This window comes from Clarias gariepinus, chromosome 7 (genome assembly GCF_024256425.1).
Source record: "Clarias gariepinus isolate MV-2021 ecotype Netherlands chromosome 7, CGAR_prim_01v2, whole genome shotgun sequence".
NCBI classification, from domain to species: domain Eukaryota; kingdom Metazoa; phylum Chordata; class Actinopteri; order Siluriformes; family Clariidae; genus Clarias; species Clarias gariepinus.
In genome coordinates, this window is record NC_071106.1 from 3,758,662 (window position 1) to 3,781,111 (window position 22,450).

Consider the following 22,450-nt stretch of genomic DNA (forward strand, 5'->3'; position numbering starts at 1 on the left):
GTTCTGTGTTAATCTTGATTTTGCTACCATCTAGTGGCGATTTATGAGTATTACACGTCAACCCGAATGCAGTAATACAATTAACTAATATATATTCAAAACAACGTCAGATGGAACATAAATGTTGCGTCAATAAAATGTAGTAAATCAGATAAATAATCTAAGTTCCAGTTTCCAGTCGTTTATCCATGTGAATTATTTTAAAGCTATATATATATATATATATATAGCTTTAAAATAATTCACACACATATATATATATATATATATATATATATATATAAACTAAACTATATTTTATTAAAAACAAACATTTTATTTTTAAAATATGTACCCTAAAAACATTTCAAAATAAAATGTTTGTATATAAAAACTAAATATAGTTTAGTATAGAAAATAAATGTTTCTTAGGGACATGTAAGCCCTAATGATATATTTAAGTGTTTAAAATATCTAAGTTTTTACACAAACTTTTACAAACAAAATTTTAAAAAGTTTATTTTGTTGACCCCTGGTGGTCATTTGTGAGTATTACACTATACAATGAATCGTGCTGAAAATCTCCTTTAGACTCATATTTAATTCAAACAAGCTAGAATATATTTTCTGAAGTGAATCACCAGTTTGTCGGATGAGTTTAATTAGATGAGGACAATCACTGAGCTGTGTATTATAATCAGCACAGGACTGAGTGTGTATAGATGTAAGATAACTAAATCATGGCAGCAGGATCTTTTCATGCCAGCCTGTAGTCCTGCTTCTCACTAATGATTTAATTTGTGTAAAAAAGCGCCATCTAGTGGTCATTGTAAAATTCTCTAAAATACTCTAAAATGGAGTCTGTGCTTCCCTCTCTTTTTTTCTTGCTGTCGTCCTTGCTAACATTCTTGGGACACATGGTGCTATGTCTTCATGAAATCTTGCACATTATATATATATATATAAAAAAAAAACACAAAAATATGTAAACTTGCTTCGCCCGCTTTTTTTTTTTAAACGATTTCCAGACGTACGCACGACTTAGCAGGTGTTTGGTTTAGCGCGGTTTGTTTGCTCGTTTGCCAAAAAAGCCAAAAGTCAAATTTCTTGCAAAATTTCACTTCTTAAGGCGAACATTTGTGTGTCGTACCCTGAGGTGCCGCTGTACTGTAAATGACCTCTCGTGACCTGCATTAGCATCACGGCCCACCGCTCTGGGAAACAGCCCTCTACAGTAGGTGAAGTCAAGGCTGACGCTCCACCAGAGTTCGAGATATTTTTATGAACAAACACTCATAGTGACATTAATTGCACACTAGTCACATTGTAGACTTTATTCAGCTGATTACGTCCACGATGTGCAAAAGTTCAGGAAGTGAGTGGTGAAGGTGCTGCACATTCATCATGTCATATCTGTTCGTGTTCCTCAGTGTAAACACAGCGATTAATAAAGACAGACAGAATAAAAAGCCAGTCTGGTCTTGCAGTGCTGGAAAACCCAACTGTTTTTATTTTCTACATTTTTTTCTTGTGACTACAGAAATGCTGAAACATTTCAACACTGAAAAAAAAGCATGATGACATCATCACTTGCTTCTGTTTTTTTTTCTTCTCTTTTTTCTTGCTTAGCAAACACAGTAGATGATATTGCACGGCAGAGGAAGAGAGCGAAAGAAAGAAATAAGGGAAAGAGGAAAAGAGCAAAGTCAGACAAGAAGGCAAAAAAAAAGAAAAAAGAAAAAAAAAAGCACATTAATAATTAATGCAACACCGTAAGGCGTCACAGAAATACGACCGCAGAAGGACGCCTAGTGCATCACTCCCAGGGAGATTTTTCTTTTTCTTTCTTTCTTTATTAGACACAGAATAGATTAAAAAAGCACAGTAGATGAAGCTTAGACAAAGAAGGATAAAACATAAAACTGCGTGATACAAGAAGTGCTCGGCTAGTCGACTGGAACGAGCCAATGCTTTAGGGGAAAAAAAATAAAGACACAAGTACAGTATTTCTCTAAATAGGATCATCGCTCAAATAATAATAATAATAATAATTTCATTTTTGTACTGAAAGAAAAAGATATCAAGGAAAGAAATAAACTTGTGATTTTTTTTGTGTCTTTTCCAGATGATTGTCATAGGCGCTCGAAATATTGTAGGGCACACACAGAGCCGGCCGGGCCTTCGTATCAAACAGGAACTCCTTTTCCGCGACAACCAACTGGGACGAGGGGCGAAAAAATAATCCTGATACTCACACACAATCGGATTTTGCGCTTTTCATGGGGAACTTATCATGTTGTTCCGATGCAATAAATTACACATGACGAGATATTGCGATGTTCACGCACAGCCAGACATCGACGTCTTTATCCTCAGCACCAGATATTATAAAAGCCTCAGGATATTTACACTTATACTGACAAACTTCTCTGTTCAAACACCTCGAGATACCAGGATGCTATCGCATCTATTGCATCATGCTAAGTTCAGTATGTCTGTCAGTATACGTGCGATATCCGTGCACTTTATTTTGGTAGGTTGTGATATATATATATATTTATGAACAGGTCTATACGATGACATGAATTTCCTAACATTTATGACACGGTAAAATAAATTTGTTTTATGTTAATATTCATGAACATCGCAATATCTAAACATTCACGCGCACCAACGCATCAGCTGAGATGCTAACAGATATGGTTCAGAAGTTAAGATTTCTTAATGTTCCGGCCACACTACAGCTTTCAGCATTGTTGAAGTCTAACACGTGGTCACGTCACTCCTGATATTTCATCAAGATATCGCAATACAGTAGATCACGAGATTCTTTGATATGGAAATATCGCAACTGTCTGACATCCCGAGACATTGAGACGACACGACACGACACTCTGTGGTTCATTAAGATGGGAGGATTCGTTCAGCTCAACAAGGAAGGAGAAAAGAGGAACAAACAGGATTAAATACAAACACACAGACACAAACACGCACACGCTGTGTTCCCTGTGTGCTCTGCCTTTTACTCAAATCATCAAGCAACTGAACCAGACTGAACTGAAACACAGCTGTGTTTAAATTTAACAAAGTGATCAGAAAAACAGTGTGTGTGTGTGTGTGTGTGTGTGAGGACAGAGCTGATTGTACAAGACAAAACAAAGTATAGTACAATTGTAAGAATTTATACGAGGAAACTGGTGCATACAATTCCGATCAGCTGATGTCACCACAAGGGGGCGGAGTTTTCAGATCATTTACGCGAACAAATTTGTTTGGCATTAAATCGCTTCACTTTGGATGAGAATAAATAAACAAATAAATAAAAAATACTTAAGGTTTTGTAAAAAAACAAAAAAAAACAAAAAAATAAACACAATCTGAAAATTAGAAAAAAACTTTACAGAGTAAATTCTCAGTCGAACGTTTTTTCCCAGTTTTTCTGGTCCTGATATTATATTAGCTCCGCCCCCAGCGGGAAGAGAATCCTCCTTTTTTTTTCCTTCCTAAAATTCCTTATAAATAAATATTGTAGATTCAACCAATAGACCGGGGTCATAATTCTTTTCATTGCACCTCACAGACTGAAGAGGGCGCTAAAACTTACAAACTGCATCTTTTTGAAATTTTATCCAATTGTGGCATTACTATAATACTAGCTCTATAAATACTGGATGAAATCAAATCCACGGCTAGCCCCCCCCCCCGCTTCGGTGTCTAGGCTCCGCCTATGTGGCTCGGATTGTACTACCTTCCTTCCACCGCTTCTACACACACACACACACACACACACACAATATAAAGTCCAGTGCTTTTTCATTAGACTGAGATTTAAATGTAAATCATTCATTTGTGCAGCGTGAATAAAGGACAAGAAAAGAAAAAAAAAAACACCACATAGAGTTTGTGTGACAGACAGAAATCTCTCCCAGTGCGCATCCTGTGTGTGTGTGTGTGTGTGTGTGTGTCTGATGGAGATGCGTTCCTGGCAGTGTTTTGATTGTAGAACCGTGTGCCAGACGAGACACAAAAGATCGCACACCTGCGCCGTGTCCACGCTTCCATCAGAAGGCCAGAACAAACAAACAAACAAACAAACAAACAAAAAAACAAATGTCCCCGTTTTTTCTGGTTTTGTTTTGTTTGTTTTGTTTTCTTTTTTTTTTTTTCCAAAAACCCTACTATATACAAATCTATACTTTCTACAAATACATAAATTAAAACAGACTCAAAGCGGTACAAAATGAAATAAAACGAAACCACAGAACCGAGAAAAGAGGAAAAGATTATAAACACATATAAACACGGCATCACAGCAGTTGTCTTTTTTTTTACCCTGTAAAAAAGAATAGCCTACGTTTTTCTTTAGCGTTATCGTAACCGTATCGCACATCGCGTAACACAACTTTTAATCAAAAAATACGTTTCTCTTTTCCTTCCTGCAAGTTTTGAAACTTGTTATCAGTGAGCGAAAGAACACAGCACTTAAACGTCGGAAAAATAAATAAAGATTTTTTTTTTTTTTTTTTTTTTTTTACGAATCAACATGAACAAGATTTGCAAAATAATCGAGTTTCTGCCTCAAACACATAGACTCTCTATACAACACAACTGTAAGCTTTTATTAATATGAGGTATTCTGAGACATTTGGTAAAAACACATAGTACACGGCCCGGTACGGTGGACACGCCTACCAGCGAAAAGGGGGCGGGGCTAGTGGTTGATTAGTGTTGGGGAGGGGCTTAGTACAGGGAAAGTGGGGGAGCTTTGGTTTATCAGCAAAAGAGTTGGAGAAAGAAGGGAGAAGGTATGTTTTTGTTGCATGGCTGCACTGGTGAGAAGCACCACAGTGAGAGTGAGAGAGAGAGAGAGAGAGAGAGACTCTGTTAATCTTCATCAGTGGCCTTTCTGGAGGCTGAGGTATTTTAAGAGTACAAGAATTACGAGAGAGAACGAGAGAGAGAAAGAGAGAGAGAGAGGTTAACAGCGGTTTAACACTTTGGTTCAAGCAAGGCACTCGTCCTGTGAGTTTTTTTTTTTTTTTTAATGAAGGTCGCACGAGCACGGATGAAAAAGAGAGGAAGGAAAGGAGAAAGAGAGAAAGAGAGACAGGGAGGGAAAGGAAAGGAAAGTAGGCTGGGCGATCCTCGCACCGTCCATGTTATCCACCACATCATTCGTGTAGGCCGTGCAAAAGAAAGGAAAAAAGAAAATAGAAAAGAAAGATCTTTGGTATTCTTTGGTATCATTAACGTGATAGAAATCACTAATGGAAACTGAGTGAGGTAGCATCTTTGGTTTGCACTAAAAATTTTGTCCTTTCCACACGAGGAAGCAGCGTCTTTATTCTCGTCGTCAAATGGACCACTCAGAAATAGTTACCGAATAGATAGAGCGACAGATAAGGAGAGAACATTTTGTTTGTTGGTTTAAAGCTAACCACACCACAGTACGCTACACCACGAGTGACCGGTAACAAGCCGATCAGAAATCCGGTGAGTGCTGGAGTGGACCGAATGCAACCGCTACCTCGAGGAGAAACGCAAAGCTTGTAGTGCTTTCTTCCAAACCGGCTAATGCATAGAATTATTCGGCTGAAGGTAACCCAGGGGTCTGCAGGGTCGAATCTGCGGGTGGAGAAGTCACGCCGGTAACAGGTCGACATGTTATAGGAAGTCTTCCAGTCGCCCCCTAGTGGATGTAATATGAATGGGCCAAGGTTGTTTTAGCTAGAAAACAAAGAATTTTACCCCAAAAACCTGAGGACAGAAACATAAAAACTGCAGAAATTATTAAAATAAAGGCTCTTTCTCTTGGCACGCAAGACTGAGTAAAGATACATTCATCACAAAGTAAAGGTAACGTCTAGCAAAAGTGAAAGTTTGGAGAATTTGATTCACTTTTGTTCTAAAAGTATAGCTTTTACTTGTTTGTTATTTATTTATAAATGTTAAAAATAAAACTTTTATTTTTTTTGCATTAAAATGCCTCATTTTTTGACCCCAGATTGTCACTGTGTGTTCTTAGAGTTTGTTGCTAATAAATAGTTCAATATAAACTTTCATATCATAATTGTAACCTGGAAATGTAGGAAATGGTGATGACATTAGCCAAGCTTTAGGTCATGATTTAATGTCAGTCCAGTGTTTTTTTTTTATACAATAAGCCGTCAGTCCCTGCTTACTGGCGATATTAATTACTGGCATGATTAAGCGTGGGTGTAACAGCGCCCCTCTCGGGCTCACGTGGTTATGATTGGTTGATTCCGTGTTTGCAGCACAGATGCTGAAGCTGCCCGATGAGGGTCGATCTTTGGTGTTTAGCTGCTGGCGTTTATTATTTGTCTTCAAACATAGATTGAGCGAAGTACTTTAAAGCTAGTGAAGTTTTCCCTGAACGTATCACGCCACAAAGCGTAGAGCGATTGAACCAAGCGTGAATGATTTAAAGTTTCTACCGTTTCTGTTTTGATTAGAGTGTAGAAATTTGGAGCGGCCTCTTTGACGCCTCTTTGGTTTCCGTACTTGATTGATTGATTGCTACATGTAAAAAAAGTGAAATGGTTGGAGATGACGAACGAAACACATCCTAATTTTCCTGACAGTTGGGAAGAAAGCACTACGAGGAGGAGGACAGGGATTCGAGGGGGAAAACCGTGATAAGATGCTACAAGCTTCATGTTTTTATCCTCGAACCCTGGAGAATTGTTTTGGTCAGGAAGAGGACAAAGAGTGGGGAAGCAGGGTGAAAAGGGGCGGGGCTCGAAGCACACGAGTGACATCATCTTCACACCTGTGCTCGTCTCCGTTTGGACACAGTGCTTAAACTTGTGAGATGTCACGCGCCTCAAATCGCGCAAAAAATTAATCTGACACATAACACAAACAAACAAACAAACAAACAAACAAACAAACAAACCATATAACAACTCCAAGGCGGAGTCAGCGTCCAATCAGTGATGAGAAAGAGTCCAACCAATCAGGTGGAAGGAGAATGAGAGGCGTGAGTGTGGGAAACTAGTGATGTGGTATGACTGATGATTCAACAATAACACTTCTTTTTTGCAGACATAAACGAATGAAGTCTTAAATACTCGCTGAAGAAGAAGAAGAAGAAGAAGTCTTTGGTTGTTTGGTTGTTTTTTCTTTGGATATTATAAATATCAGTATTGTACAAGTCTTAAGGGCAAAAAAGAAAAAAAGAAAAAAACACTTTCCAGAACTTGTCTGGCTTAGTTTTTTTTTTCCTTTCAGGTTAAAGCTTTTCCACCGAAGGTTATTTTTGGGGGTCAGTCTGCAGCTGTTACGCTTTGGTACAAGTGCTGGAGGATGAGTTGACTGGGTTGGCGCCTCCGTCATCCAGCCACTTATCGAGACTTCGCCGGCGAGCGTTCATAAAGAAGTTGCTGACGGTGGCGAGCTCCAGGCCCAGCTGCTGAGAGATGGTGATTTGTAACTCTTTGGACGGGCGCTTGTTCTCTTTGAATATTGCATGTAAAGTCCGACGCTGGACGTCAGTGAAGACGAGTCGGGGTTTCTTCGAGGCGTTTCCTCGCTCGTTTTTCCCATGTTCCTGCTCCTTCCTTTTGCACGCTGAAAGAAACAGAGACAGACATGCATGAGTCAGAGATTTCACTTTACACTTTCAAATGGGGCTGATGGTCCGGGACATGTTCATGAAGTTTGCCTTAAAAATCATTTGCCATCATAAAACCTTCATAATCAACTTCATGCCTTAAGCCACACCTCTTCGTGAGACTTCTACTTGCACTAAACTCTGTTCTGAGAAAGGAAATGACATGACTGTATTTCTCACTGTGGTGTCATCCTATTCTTTATGTTTAGAGAAAGATCTTTAGGAGCTCTGTTTAAGGAGATACCATCGTGGGGTGGCTATAAATTTGGGTTAATTGATAGCATTATTAACTTTATAGGTTGAATATAACACCAAGGAAGCAAACATCAGAAATTAAACATGTCTATGACTTACAGGATGCAAATATGAAGAACTTGAATCTTTTATTACCCAAACAACACTGATCAGTAACCATCAGCTTCAAACATGTGTGTGGGGCGCTTTTCTAGTGAAATCATCATGGTGTGATGAAGCAGAGTCACTTTTACCACAACAAAGCTGGTTATTTTCCTGTAACTCCACGTCCTTAAATACCGTGGCAATTTACCAACTATTCATTTTTTTTAACTGTTTATACAATAGTTGCAATTTATGCTTAAGAAAGTTATGTTATAGCATCTATGACCAGCTGTTCCTTTACCAGACTGTTAATTCTTTTAGATAAAAAAACAAAAACAAAAAACCCTTAAACATGTCATTCTACAGTAAAGCCGCAAGAAAGCTTAAACTCCACTGTTCTGAAGATGACAATTTTGAAAGTGCTGACACTAGAGACTCCTTCCACAAATGTTTTCCATAAATGTCTCCCTTAAGAAATCACCATATAGTACCCATCGTAGGAGCTGAGTCTCTGTGAATGAGCTGCTGCTATAGAAATAATAACTTCTTAGAACGAGTGCATTGACAGAAACCTGAGCCACTTTCAGAGCTGCTGTTATAAAGAATTATTTAACACCTTCTGGTCCAAAATTCAAAATCCAGAATTCAGCAGCAGCAAAAAAAACTTTATACTTTAACCTGATACACTTTTCACAAATCAGGGTGTTTATTTGCTTGAGTCAACATTTATTTACTTCATACAGAGGGGTGAAGTTTAGTTTTTTTTTTTATTATAAAAGGCCAGGGCCCGTATTCACAAAGCTTCTTAGAATTCTCTCAGAGAGCTCCTATCTTAGCCTAAAATGTCCTAGCTGGGAGTCTGAGACTAAAAGTGATTTAGAAAACGTCTTCGAGCAACTCTGAGGAAGGAAAGTACAAAACCCTTTATCTTAGTGAGGGGGTGCGGTCGACCCCGTTGCTAGGGATGATGCAGCAATTCATGGACTGTGATTGGTTGATAAAAAAAATAACCTCTGACCTTTGCAAAGGTCTTGAAATACACTCTTTGTGAAAATAGAATACATGATATCATAATGTTTGTATATAATGAAATTGTATAATCATGACTACAGGCTACTTTATGCAAATTGATCATTAGAGACTAAATATCTTAAAGATAATTAAACAGGCAAATGTTGAAAATATGTCTACTTTAAAAGCAACAAATTTCCACACAGTAGTTACTATATTAAAGTTCTTACATTTATTTACCATACTGATTTTATTATTACTTTTATTATTACTTTTATTATACCATTTCAGATTGGTGGGAGCAAAATGGCCGACCTTTTACCAGTTTACATGATTGCATGTTTTAAAGTTGCACTTTTGGATAGTATGTAGCGAACAATCCAAGAGAGATGTAAGGAAGTAAAACAACAAGGAAACCAAATTGGACAGTAAAGCAGTGTTTTCTTTTATCTTTATGTTCAGTGTTTAGAGAATATTTCTTCTTTCCACCATTTTGTCCTCTGCTATAGAAACTCTTAAGTCTCTTAAAAGTCCTCCTCTCTACTCTTAACAATTTTTACCTTAGGAGCTGTTTTTAGGGCTAAGATGTTTCGTGAATCATTTTTATCTTAACTAAGATTTAATCCTAAATTTAAGGGAAAATTCTAAGAAAATGTCATAATTCTAAGAATTTTCTTAGAATTCCGTCAGTAGGAGCAACTTTTAGGCTTAAGAAGGTTTGTGATTACGGGCCCAGGCGTGGAGTTTAGCTTTTATGGAGAAGGTGGAGTTTAGCTTTTATTGAGAAGGTGGAGTTTAGCTTTTATGGAGAAGGTGGAGTTTAGCTTTTATGGAGAGGGGTGGAGTTTAGCTTTTATGGAGAGGGGTGGAGTTTAGCTTTTATGGAGAGGGGTGGAGTTTAGCTTTTATGGAGAGGGGTGGAGTTTAGCTTTTATGGAGGGGGTGAGGTTTAGCTTTTATGGAGAGGGGTGGAGTTTAGCTTTTATGGAGAGGGGTGGAGTTTAGCTTTTATGGAGAGGGGTGGAGTTTAGCTTTTATGGAGAGGGGTGGAGTTTAGCTTTTATGCTGCTCTGAGATGATTAATATTTTCCTGTTTTTAAAAAGCAATGTATTTTTTTTAACTTTAAAATTAATTTTTACAATTATTTATACTTTTTATTTTCTTTCTTTTTTTTAGATTTGTCCATTTTATTTATGAATAACATTGTATCCAAACTTTTCTTTATAAATAAAATCTCCACACAGCACTTTCAGGAAACTTACAGTACTTTTTAATTTAACTACCCTACTAATGTAGTAACCTTTTAAAAAGGATTAACCTTCATAAATTCACTGGTGACTGATGTAAATCTTTAAAAGAACATTTGTGTTGTAAAACATTTACTTTATTCTTCCTGCTTTCTGAGAATGTCTTGCTGACTAGCTGTAAATATTTACTTTTCTTACTATAAACATATTTTATTCTCATTATTCCTCTGTCTCTCTCTGTGTGTGTGTGTGTGTGTGTGTGTGCTGCCTTGTGTTGCAGTTCTAAACATGGCCACATGGGGGCAGAAGAGTGACACCAGCCAACCCTCCCTGGCCACTGAAATGCAATTAATCGACCTCACAGCTGTTACCTGAAGCATTATATATTATCTCTGGGAATTAGCATCAAACAGACCTTTAGTATTTACTAATGCGAGTTACAATGACATTACATTTGTTACTTGCATAATGGTAATAAATAGATCTTTATACTTCATAATTAAAGAGGATTAAATACATAAAATCAATGCCTTATAATAAATAATAGCACCTACTCCAGGAAACACCATCTAGCTCTTAAATTATTAAATAACATTATATTATTATTATTATTATTATTATTATTATTATTAAATATCTAATAATGTATATTATTACAGATTAATAATAAACAATCAGTGCAGATAAATATATAAAATAAATATAAACTATATTTCTATTTCTATTTTTATATTTCTATTTTTATTTCTATTTTTATCCTAGTTTAATTAAATTTTTCTATTATATTTCTTTTATTCATATTTATTACTTATAAGCTTTAATTCTCTTTTTAAGGTCACTGGCGGTCGTATAAGCATTTCACTACATATCGTACTGTGTATGACTGTGTATATGACAAATAAAATTTGAATTTGAATTTGAAACTGCTCGCTCTGGCTGGTACACTTTCAGAAAAAAGGGCACTAAAGTTTATTTTTTCAGCTGTTTATCTTTAGTAATTTTACACTAAACATATAATATGTAACAGTGTAAAATATACACTAGTATACAGTAAACATAATTTAGGAGACATATCTAAAGGCTTACAGTTTGTATATTTTATTTTCTCTTAAGTGTGATTACTCTTCCACCTTAAAGATACACACTACAGGTAGAGAAGGTTAACAACTGTGGAACAGTACAGTTGTAGAATAGTACAGTTGTAGAATTGTACAGTTTTAGAATAGTACAGTTAAAAAGTGTACCAACCTTATAATAATATTATTTTTTATTTATGTAAAAAAAAAACATTTTAAACATTTGATCACCAAAATTGTGATTTTTTTTCAATAAAAATTGAAGGATAAACAGTAATCTTTTAAAATTCAGAGGAAATGAAAGATTTTTCGTTAACTGGACAGTGATAACCACTGAACATGGAAAGTATGTACTGAGGAAAACACAGCTTTACTTCTGAACAACAGTGCCGGTGTATGATTGTGCACGCTGCTGCTCATATAGACTACAGAATTCAATTATGCCACCCCTCACTGTACTCTTGGCCTCCCCTTTGCCACCCCACCTCAAAAAACCCAGACCTGTTGCAGATGCTTTGTTCTCTCAGGAATTAAAACCTACACTGAATTTAATCATAGAAACTGAAACAGTATTAGTGGTATGTGCAAAAGTTTGTACACCCTGCCTAAAGTCTGCCTAAGAGCCACATCCATGGCGCACAGTAATTCTTCGCATTCTGAATTCTTCTGTAAAAATGAAATATGTTTACACACACTAACCTTTTAATACATTATTTCGATATGAGACACATATGAGTATTGTTGCATTCATTCAATAATATGGTTTTTTTTTATTATTGCTGTGAAGGTTTTTACACCTGAACATTCCCCCAAAAGGCACATCAGGTCCAGGCTTATCTTACTGGTTAAATGGGTTTTATTTATTTATTTATTTTATTATAATTTATACTTTTAATATAAATAATTTTACTTATCTTCTTTAATATCATCACTGATGATTATTGATGGCCACTACTACAATTCATTCCATTCTATTAATGATTATAATAATAATAATAATAATGATGATGATAATAATAATAATAATAATAATAATAATAATGATCATAATAGAAACAACTACAAAGCCTATAAGTTTATTGACATGGAAGTGCAGCAAAATGACAAAGTAAAAAAAAAAAAGACCTTTGACCTGGCAGGAACACCGAACCTGTCTAAAAGAACCAGTGAGCTAGATCATTAGTTGGTTCCACCCCCGAGCCCTCCTACTTTTGCTACCCCATACCTGGATCTGCCCTTTAAGCAATAAACAGAGAAAGATAAATCAAAAACTTCAAAAAGCACATTATCGAAAAGCTGTACTTTTGCTTGTTGCTAGATTGGTACCATCAAGAGTACATGTTTTGTTCCTTTAGTGAATATCTATGAGCTCACAGTGTGTGTGTGTGTGTGTGTGTGTGTGTGTGTGTGTGTGTGTGTGTGGTGTACCTTTAGAAAAGTCAAGTTTGGTTCCTTTATTTGTGCGAGTGTTGAGGGAAACTTTGTGAAGCTCTGAATGTCACCACTTATTAACTGTAGCCAAATATTAACTGGTGTAAAAGAGATAAAGTTGTAATCAGCTCAGCCTGTAAATCACACACAGCTGAAAGAATCCTGAAATAGCTCGATCTCCATCCTGCTTTAGGTTCCTAAACAGCAGCGCTGCGGATGTATTCATTTCACCTGCTCTTTAGTTCAGTACGTGTTGTTGGAACGTAGCCTACATTCCTTCATTCCGTGTTATTTATTCCTTTTTTTAAATGCCTCTGCTCATCACTGCTCGGTTCACGTGCAAATCATTTACAGAAAACTGAGAGGAAAAAAATCTCACACTTTTACAACCTGCTGCTTAAGACCTGCTGGACTCCAGGGTGTGAAAGGGAAAAAATACAGTTTGTGTGTGTGTGTGTGTGTGTGTGTGTGTGTGTGGCTGTTTGAGAGAGAGAGAGAGAGAAAGAGAGCAGGCAATAAAATTTACAACGCATAATGAATCTGTCTCTCAGGGCGAATTTATTTATTTATTTATTTATTTATCTATCCAGCATGCCCTATAATTAAACCTATTCTCTATTCCTAGAAAGAGCTAAATTATGCGTAATGTAATGCAATATTCAAAAATAATGAAAAAATAATGGAATTTTTAAATTGCTAAAAAAAAATTAAATTACTTTTTTAAAAAAGAACTTTTAAAATTATGACTAAGGTTAAAACGTGAAATAAATAAACAAAGAGATTGTCAGAATTAGTATAAATAATTAGTGCTTCATGTCCTGTCTGGATTTAAGCAATCGATAAGCAAATGACCAAATAAACGTTGGTCTAGAGAAACAGGAAACAGATAAAGTAGATAAAGATCTTTCATCTTTCTGTAAGAAACGCACAACTCTGTCTAAATAAAAGAACAACAACAACAAAAAACAACAATCAAAACTAAATAATTGTGAGAAATGAATAGATAAAGTTATTCATCAGTTATAAATTCTCATTTACTCTCCAAACATAACCCTGGGTACGAGCAAGCGAACTAGCAGCTCCAGGAAGTCGCCTAGGCTTGAATGAACACTTTCTGTTGCTTTAATCTTACTTTAATATATCACTAGAGCATAAACACAAGGCTTACTTTATTTTCATGAAGGTTATAAATAATATATAAAACACATAAAATCACATAAAAAATCAAATAAAAGCAAAAAGAATAAAATCATAAAAACACCAACAAAACACATCCTTTACTATCTCTGCTCATTCCACATTGGTCCAGAAGCAACATGGACACATTAATGCACATGAAAAAAGTAGAAAAACAAAACAAAAACACAGTAAATGAAATAAAAGATGTCGGTGTTTAGTGGAGAGAGTAAACGCGAGGGGATGCTGAGAGCTCACACACAGTTTATTGATTAATGCAAATAAATGTGGATCAAGGTCACCATAATAATAGCTACACTAACGCATGAGTGTGTGTGTGTGTGTGTATGTGTGTGTGTGTGTGAGAGAGAGAGAGAGAGAGTTTGGGATATATTAATTTACCGCATTTAACGGTCGATTAGAAATGTGTTTTTCCGTCCTTTACACACACACACACACACACACACACACACACACACATTACTCAAAGACCAGGCAGACAGACAGGAGTAATAGAGCAAAAAGACCGGTGGAGGGTTGAAGCAGACAGACAGGAGGAGTAATAAAGCAGAAAGACAGACAGGTTTAGTACTGAAGCAGTCAGATAGGTAGAGTAATAAAACAGACAGACAGGTAATGAAGCAGGCAGACAGACAGGTGTAGTAATGAAGCAGAAAGACAGGTAGAGTAATAAGGTAGACAGACAGGTAGAGTAATGAAGCAGACAGACGGACAGCCAGACAGGAGTAGTAATGAAACGGACAGACAGGTAGAGTAATGAGGCAGACAGACAGGTAGAGTACTGAAGCAGGCAAACAGACAGACAGGTAGAGTAATAAAGCAAACAGACAGACAGACAGGTAGAGTAATAAGGCAGACAGACAGACAGACAGACAGACAGGTAGAGTAATGAGGCAGACAGACAGACAGACAGGTAGAGTAATAAGGCAGACAGACAGACAGACAGACAGACAGGTAGAGTAATGAGATGGCGCCAGCCATCCTCATCTCTTTAAGCATTGATTGCTTTAACTTCCCCAAAAATGTAAACCTTAGGAGTCAGCATGCACAGTATTAACTACATTTCCTTAATGTTTGCAGCCACAAAACACACACACACACACACACACACACACGCACAGACAAATCCGGAAGTCAATGATTCCTAAATTCCCAGAGACCCTGAATCTTTACACATGTCCCCATTAAAACTGAATTACACACACACACACACACACACACACACACACACACACACTTCTCCTGATCGTTCTTGATCTGACCTTGTTCAATTTAGGTCTGAAATCCGCGTAAAAAATCCATCAGGACAAAACTGTTATAAACTGCAGATTTTTGTCCTCAGATTTATACAAAATTAAATAAACTTTTATTTACAGTGTCAGAAACAGAGCACCAAACTAGACTTTCCCTCATCCTATGACCTGTAATATTTAGGTGAATTAGAAATGTTGTCATCCATAAAATAATTGATATTATATATATATTTATGAGCAAAACACTTCCGTAGTGTAAACATGTACCGCCCTGTGCAGGACCTTGGTTCAGCTTAGTACCCTTTTCCCTCCAAACGTGCACACTGTTATATATAAAATATACAAGGTTATATTGTTTTAATGTGATGTCATTTATACAGGTAAAAGCAACAGGAACCTTCCTCTTACAAAAGTAATGGTTTTCCAAGAATGCTAATTCGATCAGCAAAAACCAACAAAAATTGAAATTAAAATAAACATCTTAAACAGATCTGGGTGCGACAGGAACACTAAATGCTTACATGCTGAAAAGGACATTGTGGTGAAAAAAAAATATGACAAAATCTAAATGGTGTTTTTCTTCACATCACTTTAAAAAGAGATCCTGTTTTGTAGAGTACTAGACATAATAATATTGAAAGCACTGTTTCAGTTTTAAAGCTCCTAGACACAAAGCTGTTTTTTTGTTGTTGTTGTTTTACACTGTACAATCTTTTTTTTTTAAACTTAAAATAGGTTATGTATCTGTGCATGTGTGCATAAATTTTTGGTATTTTGTGAGATATAACCTAACATCTTATAATATTAATCGTGTGTAGGTTTTTTTTTCTATTTTACCCTGGGTTTTATTTACTAGGAAAAATTCTTTACCGTTTTGCACATCTCTATGACAAATCTGTTATATATTGAAAAAATAATATTTAGAATATTCTTCTCACTATTTTAAGAATAAATTCAAAGATTTTCTCCAAAAATATGTTATATAGATATTTCACCTTCTGGTCTTTTTTTCTCTCCCCTGGATAGCAACCTTCAGTGTTGGAGAGGGAATAAATATATAAATAGGCTGAACATGTTATTATTATTATTATTATTATAAGTAGGAGTAGTACGCCTACTGTGTTTCCACAACTCCATTTAGTCATAAATAAGCTTCATAAATTTATTAAATCAATATTTCAATATTTATGTAGCTGTTTTATGAAGTAAATCTAAACGGTCTGCGATGGCAAACAGATGATTATGGAGATTTTGTTTAATTCTTAGTTCATTTTATTTCGCGCAGATTTTGTTCATGCGTTGAGAATATAATGAGAAGGACAATGTTACTTATAATAATAATAATAATAATAATAATGATAATAATAATAATGAGCGACTGACCTGCGAGTCGCAGCGCGGACATCCTCTGGAACTCGGGCTCCTGCAGCCACTTCCACATGCGACGGAACGTCTCCCGGCCGGACTTGAGCTTGCTCCAGGGTTTGGGGTTCCGCAGCAGGTCGGAGAGCGTTCCCTGCGAGCGGCAGAGCACGCGCTGAGCGAAGATGGCTTGCGGGATGCTGTAGCGCTTCAGCTCGGTGGTGATCCTCTGCGCCACCTCCTTGGTGTTCACCTCTTCTACGGGCGCCGCGTGTTCCCGGTCCCGCGCCGCTCCGAGAGCTCCCTGCGCATGGTGGTGATGATGGTGATGGTGGTGGTGATGCCCCTGCGCGCTCAGGTGGGCGTGCGGGTGGTGCGGGTGATGCGGGTGGTGCTGGTGGTGGTGATGGATGCCGTTGATTTGCACCATCATTCCGGCCGCCGGGGAGGACGACGAAGACGAGGACGAGGACGAGGTGGACGAGGCGACGCTGCTGGCGTGCATGGCGGGGTGATGGGAGTCGAATCCGGCGAGCATCTTCTCGTGCGCGTAAGGCGGCGGCGGCGGAGGCGGCGGAGGAGGAGGCGGAGGCGGAGGGGCCAGTGCGTGCTGCGAGCCGTGGATGGCGCCCATGCTGGCGACGTCCTTGTGGTAGGGCGCGTAGAGGTTGTTGAGAGCGCGCTCGTCCCGCATGAGCGTGAAGCTCCCGCTGACGTTTCCCGCGATCCTCTGGTGAGGATGCGCGTGCGGGTGAGGATGATGCGGGAACTTGTCGGACACGGTGGAGATGGGAGGTAGGAGCGTGGTGTACGTCCCGCTCATGCTCATCCCGGCGGTCGCCTCGCACGCCATGGCACCGCTCATCGCCGCGTGCAGGTGTCCCGCGAGGCCCGCGTGCTCCGGGGGGCGGTGCTGATGGGGAGGAGGATGCGGATGAGCGTGCGGATGATGGGGATGAGGATGGTGCGGATGGTGCGCGGGATGCGGATAGTCGCCGCTCTCTAGGAGCGACGCCATGCCCGCCGCGGAGCGCGCGTGCGCCGCCGCCGCCGCCGCCGCCGGTTCATGGCTCGCGCCGTGCAGGTCGCCCAGACTCTCCATCGACAGCTGCGCGTTCATCGTGCGCCAGAGCTCGTGGACAAATCATCTATATCTGCTCAGCAAAGAGTCAAAAAAGTTCCTCAGGTGCGTAAAAGTTTCTCCTCCTTCGCCTCCTTGTTTGTCCCGTATCCCCTCCTTTTCTTGATTTTATTATCAGTTAAAATTTAATTAGGTTTAATTTCAATAAAATTGTGTAGTCTTCCTTTTAGTGTTTATTTTTAAGTTTATTTTCCAATCACTTTTTTTTTTTTTTAAATAACAACTGGGGGAAAAAATTCTCCAGCATCCAGCATGATTAAAAAAAAAAAAAAAATCTTAAAATGTATCCAGTCGATTTGGTTCGCAAAGATCAAAAGGAGAAAAATAACAGGGATGAATGAAGTCGAAGCGTGTGATGTTAAGGCCCCGGTCTGTGCAGCAGCGCGCTCCGGGCCGTGGCGGTGTCAGGGCTCTCGGTATGTGCGGCCATGCCTGCTGCTCCTGCCGCTGTTCCTCTTCTCTTTCTTTTTCTTCGACGCTTCGGACAGACTGATTGCTGCGTTCCCGTCTGGCGAGCATGCGCACTCGCTATCCCGCGCGGTCACGCCCACCGCGCTCTGGGCCTTTGTGACGTCGGCATTCAGAAGGCACAGTCCAGGACGCGCGCTGATTTTCAAAGGGGGCATATGGCAGGCCTGTAAAAGTAATTATTTTGCATGTGTTACACCGTCGGCTTAACATCCAGAACACCAGCGAACGTGCCTTTAAATAAAGCTAAGGATTTGTACACGTCGTATTCAACAGGTTTTTTCCCCAGGAGATATTTATTTTTACAGGATGCCTCATCATGTACAGTACTAATACTCTGTTCGTTTATTTAAATGCTATTTACGGTGCAGGGGGGCGTGTCTTGCTCCACGTACCAGTTCCTCAGCAGTAGGAACAGTTCATTGGTGTGTTTTTGGTTTTTGGGTACAAAAACACATATATAAATACCTCATCTAAGGACTGTCCGGTTAACTTCCTGATGGCATTAATTAAATTTATATTTATCCACCATGAATAAAGAGAAGCTGAAATTTACACAACATAGAGTCTGAGATATATACAGTATCTATATATATATATATATATATATATAGGCTACTGTATTGTATATATTGTATATATTCTGTATATGCACACACTGAATGTATATTTGCTGTGTATGTAAGTGAAAGAAGGCCAAAGTTTCTTTAAAGCCTATATACATTATATAGCCAATAGTAGCCTTTGTCTTTTCTTCAAAGTCAACAGCAGAAACCTGTAAAGAATTTCTATTTATTATGTTGTACAATTACAAATTTCCTTCTTTAGAACCAAATAGACCCACACATGTTCCAGCATGATAATGCCTCTGTGAGATCCACAAAGCCAGCTCCACAAAAACATGGTGTGGAGTGGAAGAAAGAGACTGTCATGCACAGAGGGGATGAACTGGAACTGGAGCCTCCTTGACATCCCAACATCATCACCTGACCTCACTAATAATGCTGTTTAGCTGAATGGACACAAATTTTCACACCTATGCACCATCATCTTTCCAGAAGAGTTGAGCTCATTATAACAGCAAAAAAGAACAAAATATCGAATGTGATATTCAACATGATGTGATGGTCAGGGGTGCACAAAATTTTGGTTTTATAGTGTAAATTCACACCAGTATAAAACTGTGTGCACTGTAAATTGGAGATATGCTGCTCTTTCCACATGTCTATAACCTTCATGCTTTTTTTTTTCTGAAATGAAATATAGTTTAATACAGAATGCAGGAGGCAGAGAGAAACGGGTCAGGTGTAAAACAAAATGAACACATCTATTCTGAACATAAGAAATGAACACATTTTATTTACAACACACTCATTTACCATATATACATATATATTATTTTTACATGCAGACATGACCATTTAGTTTACATTTGAAACATTAGAAGAAAAAAGTTTTTACAAGTATTGTGCGTGTACCGAAAAACAAACAAACAAACAAACAAACAGAAAAATGTGTAAAAAAAATCCCTGATTTTTGTAATTCTATGACTTTATTGGCTAAGGTTTAAAAAGACCTCCCCTGACATGTTGATTATCTCTGCTTTTCTGTTGAGGGGCGTGGCTCAGCAATAGTTTATTTATGTAGACAATGAAAGGACACATATGTAGGTGGAGTGAAATAAAGGAAAACAAGGTATGAAAAGTGCATTATCTGAATGGAATGCGTATTTCTGGTGGAACTCTGAGCTATGTTAACTTGTTAAAGATAAAGTAAAATATGAAACCTTTAGTTTTTTCTAAGAGCAACTCTGATCGCCATACAGGTTTATATTGTAAGTGTGAGAATAGGAGCATTAGCGGTTGAAGAACTTGTCATATAAACATTAAAGGATACTGATGTTATAAAGTGAGATTATTGTTTATTGGAAGGAGACTCAGGACAATATCTATACATGTGACACACACACACACACACACACACTAATCTACAAACAAAACAATTATGCTATTATACAGAATAGTTGGAGCTATTATGTTGACATAATTTCAAGCTTAATTTACCACTTATTTGAATATGTAAACTAACTAACCAACCAACCAACCAACCAACCAACTAACTAACTAACTAACTAACTAACTAACCCTGTGTTATAATTGGATAGTAATTATGTTCATAATTTTTTAAAGTAATATTTGTTTGCTTGCTTGTTTGGGGAAGTAATGTCTGCACAAGCATTTTGTTTGAAAAACAAACAAACATGCAAACATAACAAAACAAAAAGCTTTCATTGCAGCAAAGAACACATAAACAAACAAAGAAGAAATCAAACAAACAAGTAAACACGATTGTATGTATGGTTACAGCGCTGTTGACTTTTATATTTAAATAAACCGTTCACAAACAATCCTTGCTGACGTCACGGGAGCGCTCTGACCGGCGAGAGAAAACATCATTACGTGTTTCCATGGTAACAGATCAATATATTTTTGTGATGGGGGAAGTGGGGACAACTTAAGTGTTAACGCCCTGCTTTGGAAAACAGTTTAAAGAGCGAAACGGAGCTATTTAATTATTAATTATACATTTAATGCACAGCTCAGTGTTTATTTAAACTTTATTAGCAATGTTAGTTTTTAGTATTTGTTCGGGGATTTGGAAACACTGCTAATGTTTCGAAGTCAGTGGACATAATTTACGTGCTTATTAGACAAAAAAGTAAATAAAGAATTAAATAAACAAAACAGCAACCAAACATTTTAGAATAACGGAACGTCATGGAGCAAATGCAATTTATTATCATAAATACTTATTCTCTAATCATCACCACCACCACTACCACCACTACTACCACCACCACGATCATTATCACCAGCTGCAAACTAATACAAACATAATGGGTAATGTACTAATTTCCAGGCAGCCTCAGTACTCATTCTCATAGTGGTCGATATTTTTCATGCACACAGTGTTTGTGTTTGTGTGTGATGTGTGCATAGGGGTGGGGCTGTAAGACTATGCATAAGTGTTTTAAAAAAGCAACCATAAAAAATTTCAGTTTTGCACAGTTTGTAATTCGGTAAACACACGCACTTATAGCATATAACCCCACGTTTAAAGCACGGGATGAGAGAAAATGCCAATATGTTTAAAATGTATGTAACAAAATATGTTTAAAAGCGAGCAGAAACGAACAAAAACCCAGAAGAAAGTAAAAGGCTGAAAAATACACATCACGCGTATTATTAAATTTCCACCTTCGATAAATCAAATGTCGCAGTTTTGTAAACAAAAAAAAAAAAAAACGAAAAAAAAAAGAAGAAATCTAAATATTAGAATTATAACCTGGGTTTAGAAAAAAACGCGATGATTAACAAGTTTTAATTATTATTAAACAAAAATGTTCCTCACTTAAACAATAAACGAATAAGAGTCAAATCTGCAAAAATAAAATCAACAAGAACTAATTTAAATACTGCTCTAATATGAAACTATATTTTTAAAACAATAAATAGTGAGATAAAATTCAGAAATGAAAATTTACGGAAAATATAGGCCTAATAACATACGAGAACAACAGCACATCATTCGATTCGACTTCTTCCTCTTCGTCTGTTGTTGTTATTATTATTATTATTATTATTATTATTATTATTTTTAATTATTATTATTATTATTATTATTATTATTATTATTATTATTACTGCTACTACTACTACTATTAACAGTAGTAATAATTCGGGTGTTAAACAAAAAAATAATGGCTTGTAGTTACACCAAACTGTTAAAAGATTAATGCATTATTAAGGGAACATTAAAAAAAGTTGTGTATATATTTATTATTCATTTAATATTAAAAATATGATTACTATCTATCTATCTATCTATCTATCTATCTATCTATCTATCTATCTATCTATCTATCTATCCTCATAAAGATTACATTTTCAAATGTTAAATATACATTTTATTTCTAAACGTTATAAACGCACTGTAATTTGACATAACTGTTTATAATTGTGTTTATATCTCTGTGCCGCCGTTAACAAGAGCAATGATTGTTATTTTTACATTTAAGACAGCTGAGAGTACAATGTGTTTAATAAAGAATCTGAATATGAAACGTGTCTGGATTTAACGTGTAAGATTCCATTTTAATTTGCGCTTTTTTGCAACTAAAATATGAAACAAATTTGATAAAAATATAGAACTATACAATTTTGAAAATGATGCAAAGCTGGCTTTGACTCATAAGGCTGGGAGAGTGATTTATTCCGATCGATTGGGAATGACATGATCACAGCGGCCACCG

At 37.1% G+C, this 22,450-nt stretch overlaps 1 protein-coding gene across 1 annotated transcript; it reads right to left on the minus strand.

The window, feature by feature from the left end:
- Positions 1–6,928: 6,928 nt before the first annotated feature.
- Positions 6,929–17,649, minus strand: onecut1 (one cut homeobox 1). The gene is made up of 2 exons (XM_053500819.1): positions 16,551–17,649; positions 6,929–7,569 (listed from the first exon to the last, which is right to left on the minus strand). Exons 1-2 carry the CDS (start codon positions 17,647–17,649, stop codon positions 7,280–7,282), a joined length of 1,389 nt encoding a protein of 462 aa, XP_053356794.1. The 3' UTR covers positions 6,929–7,279.
- Positions 17,650–22,450: the final 4,801 nt, after the last annotated feature.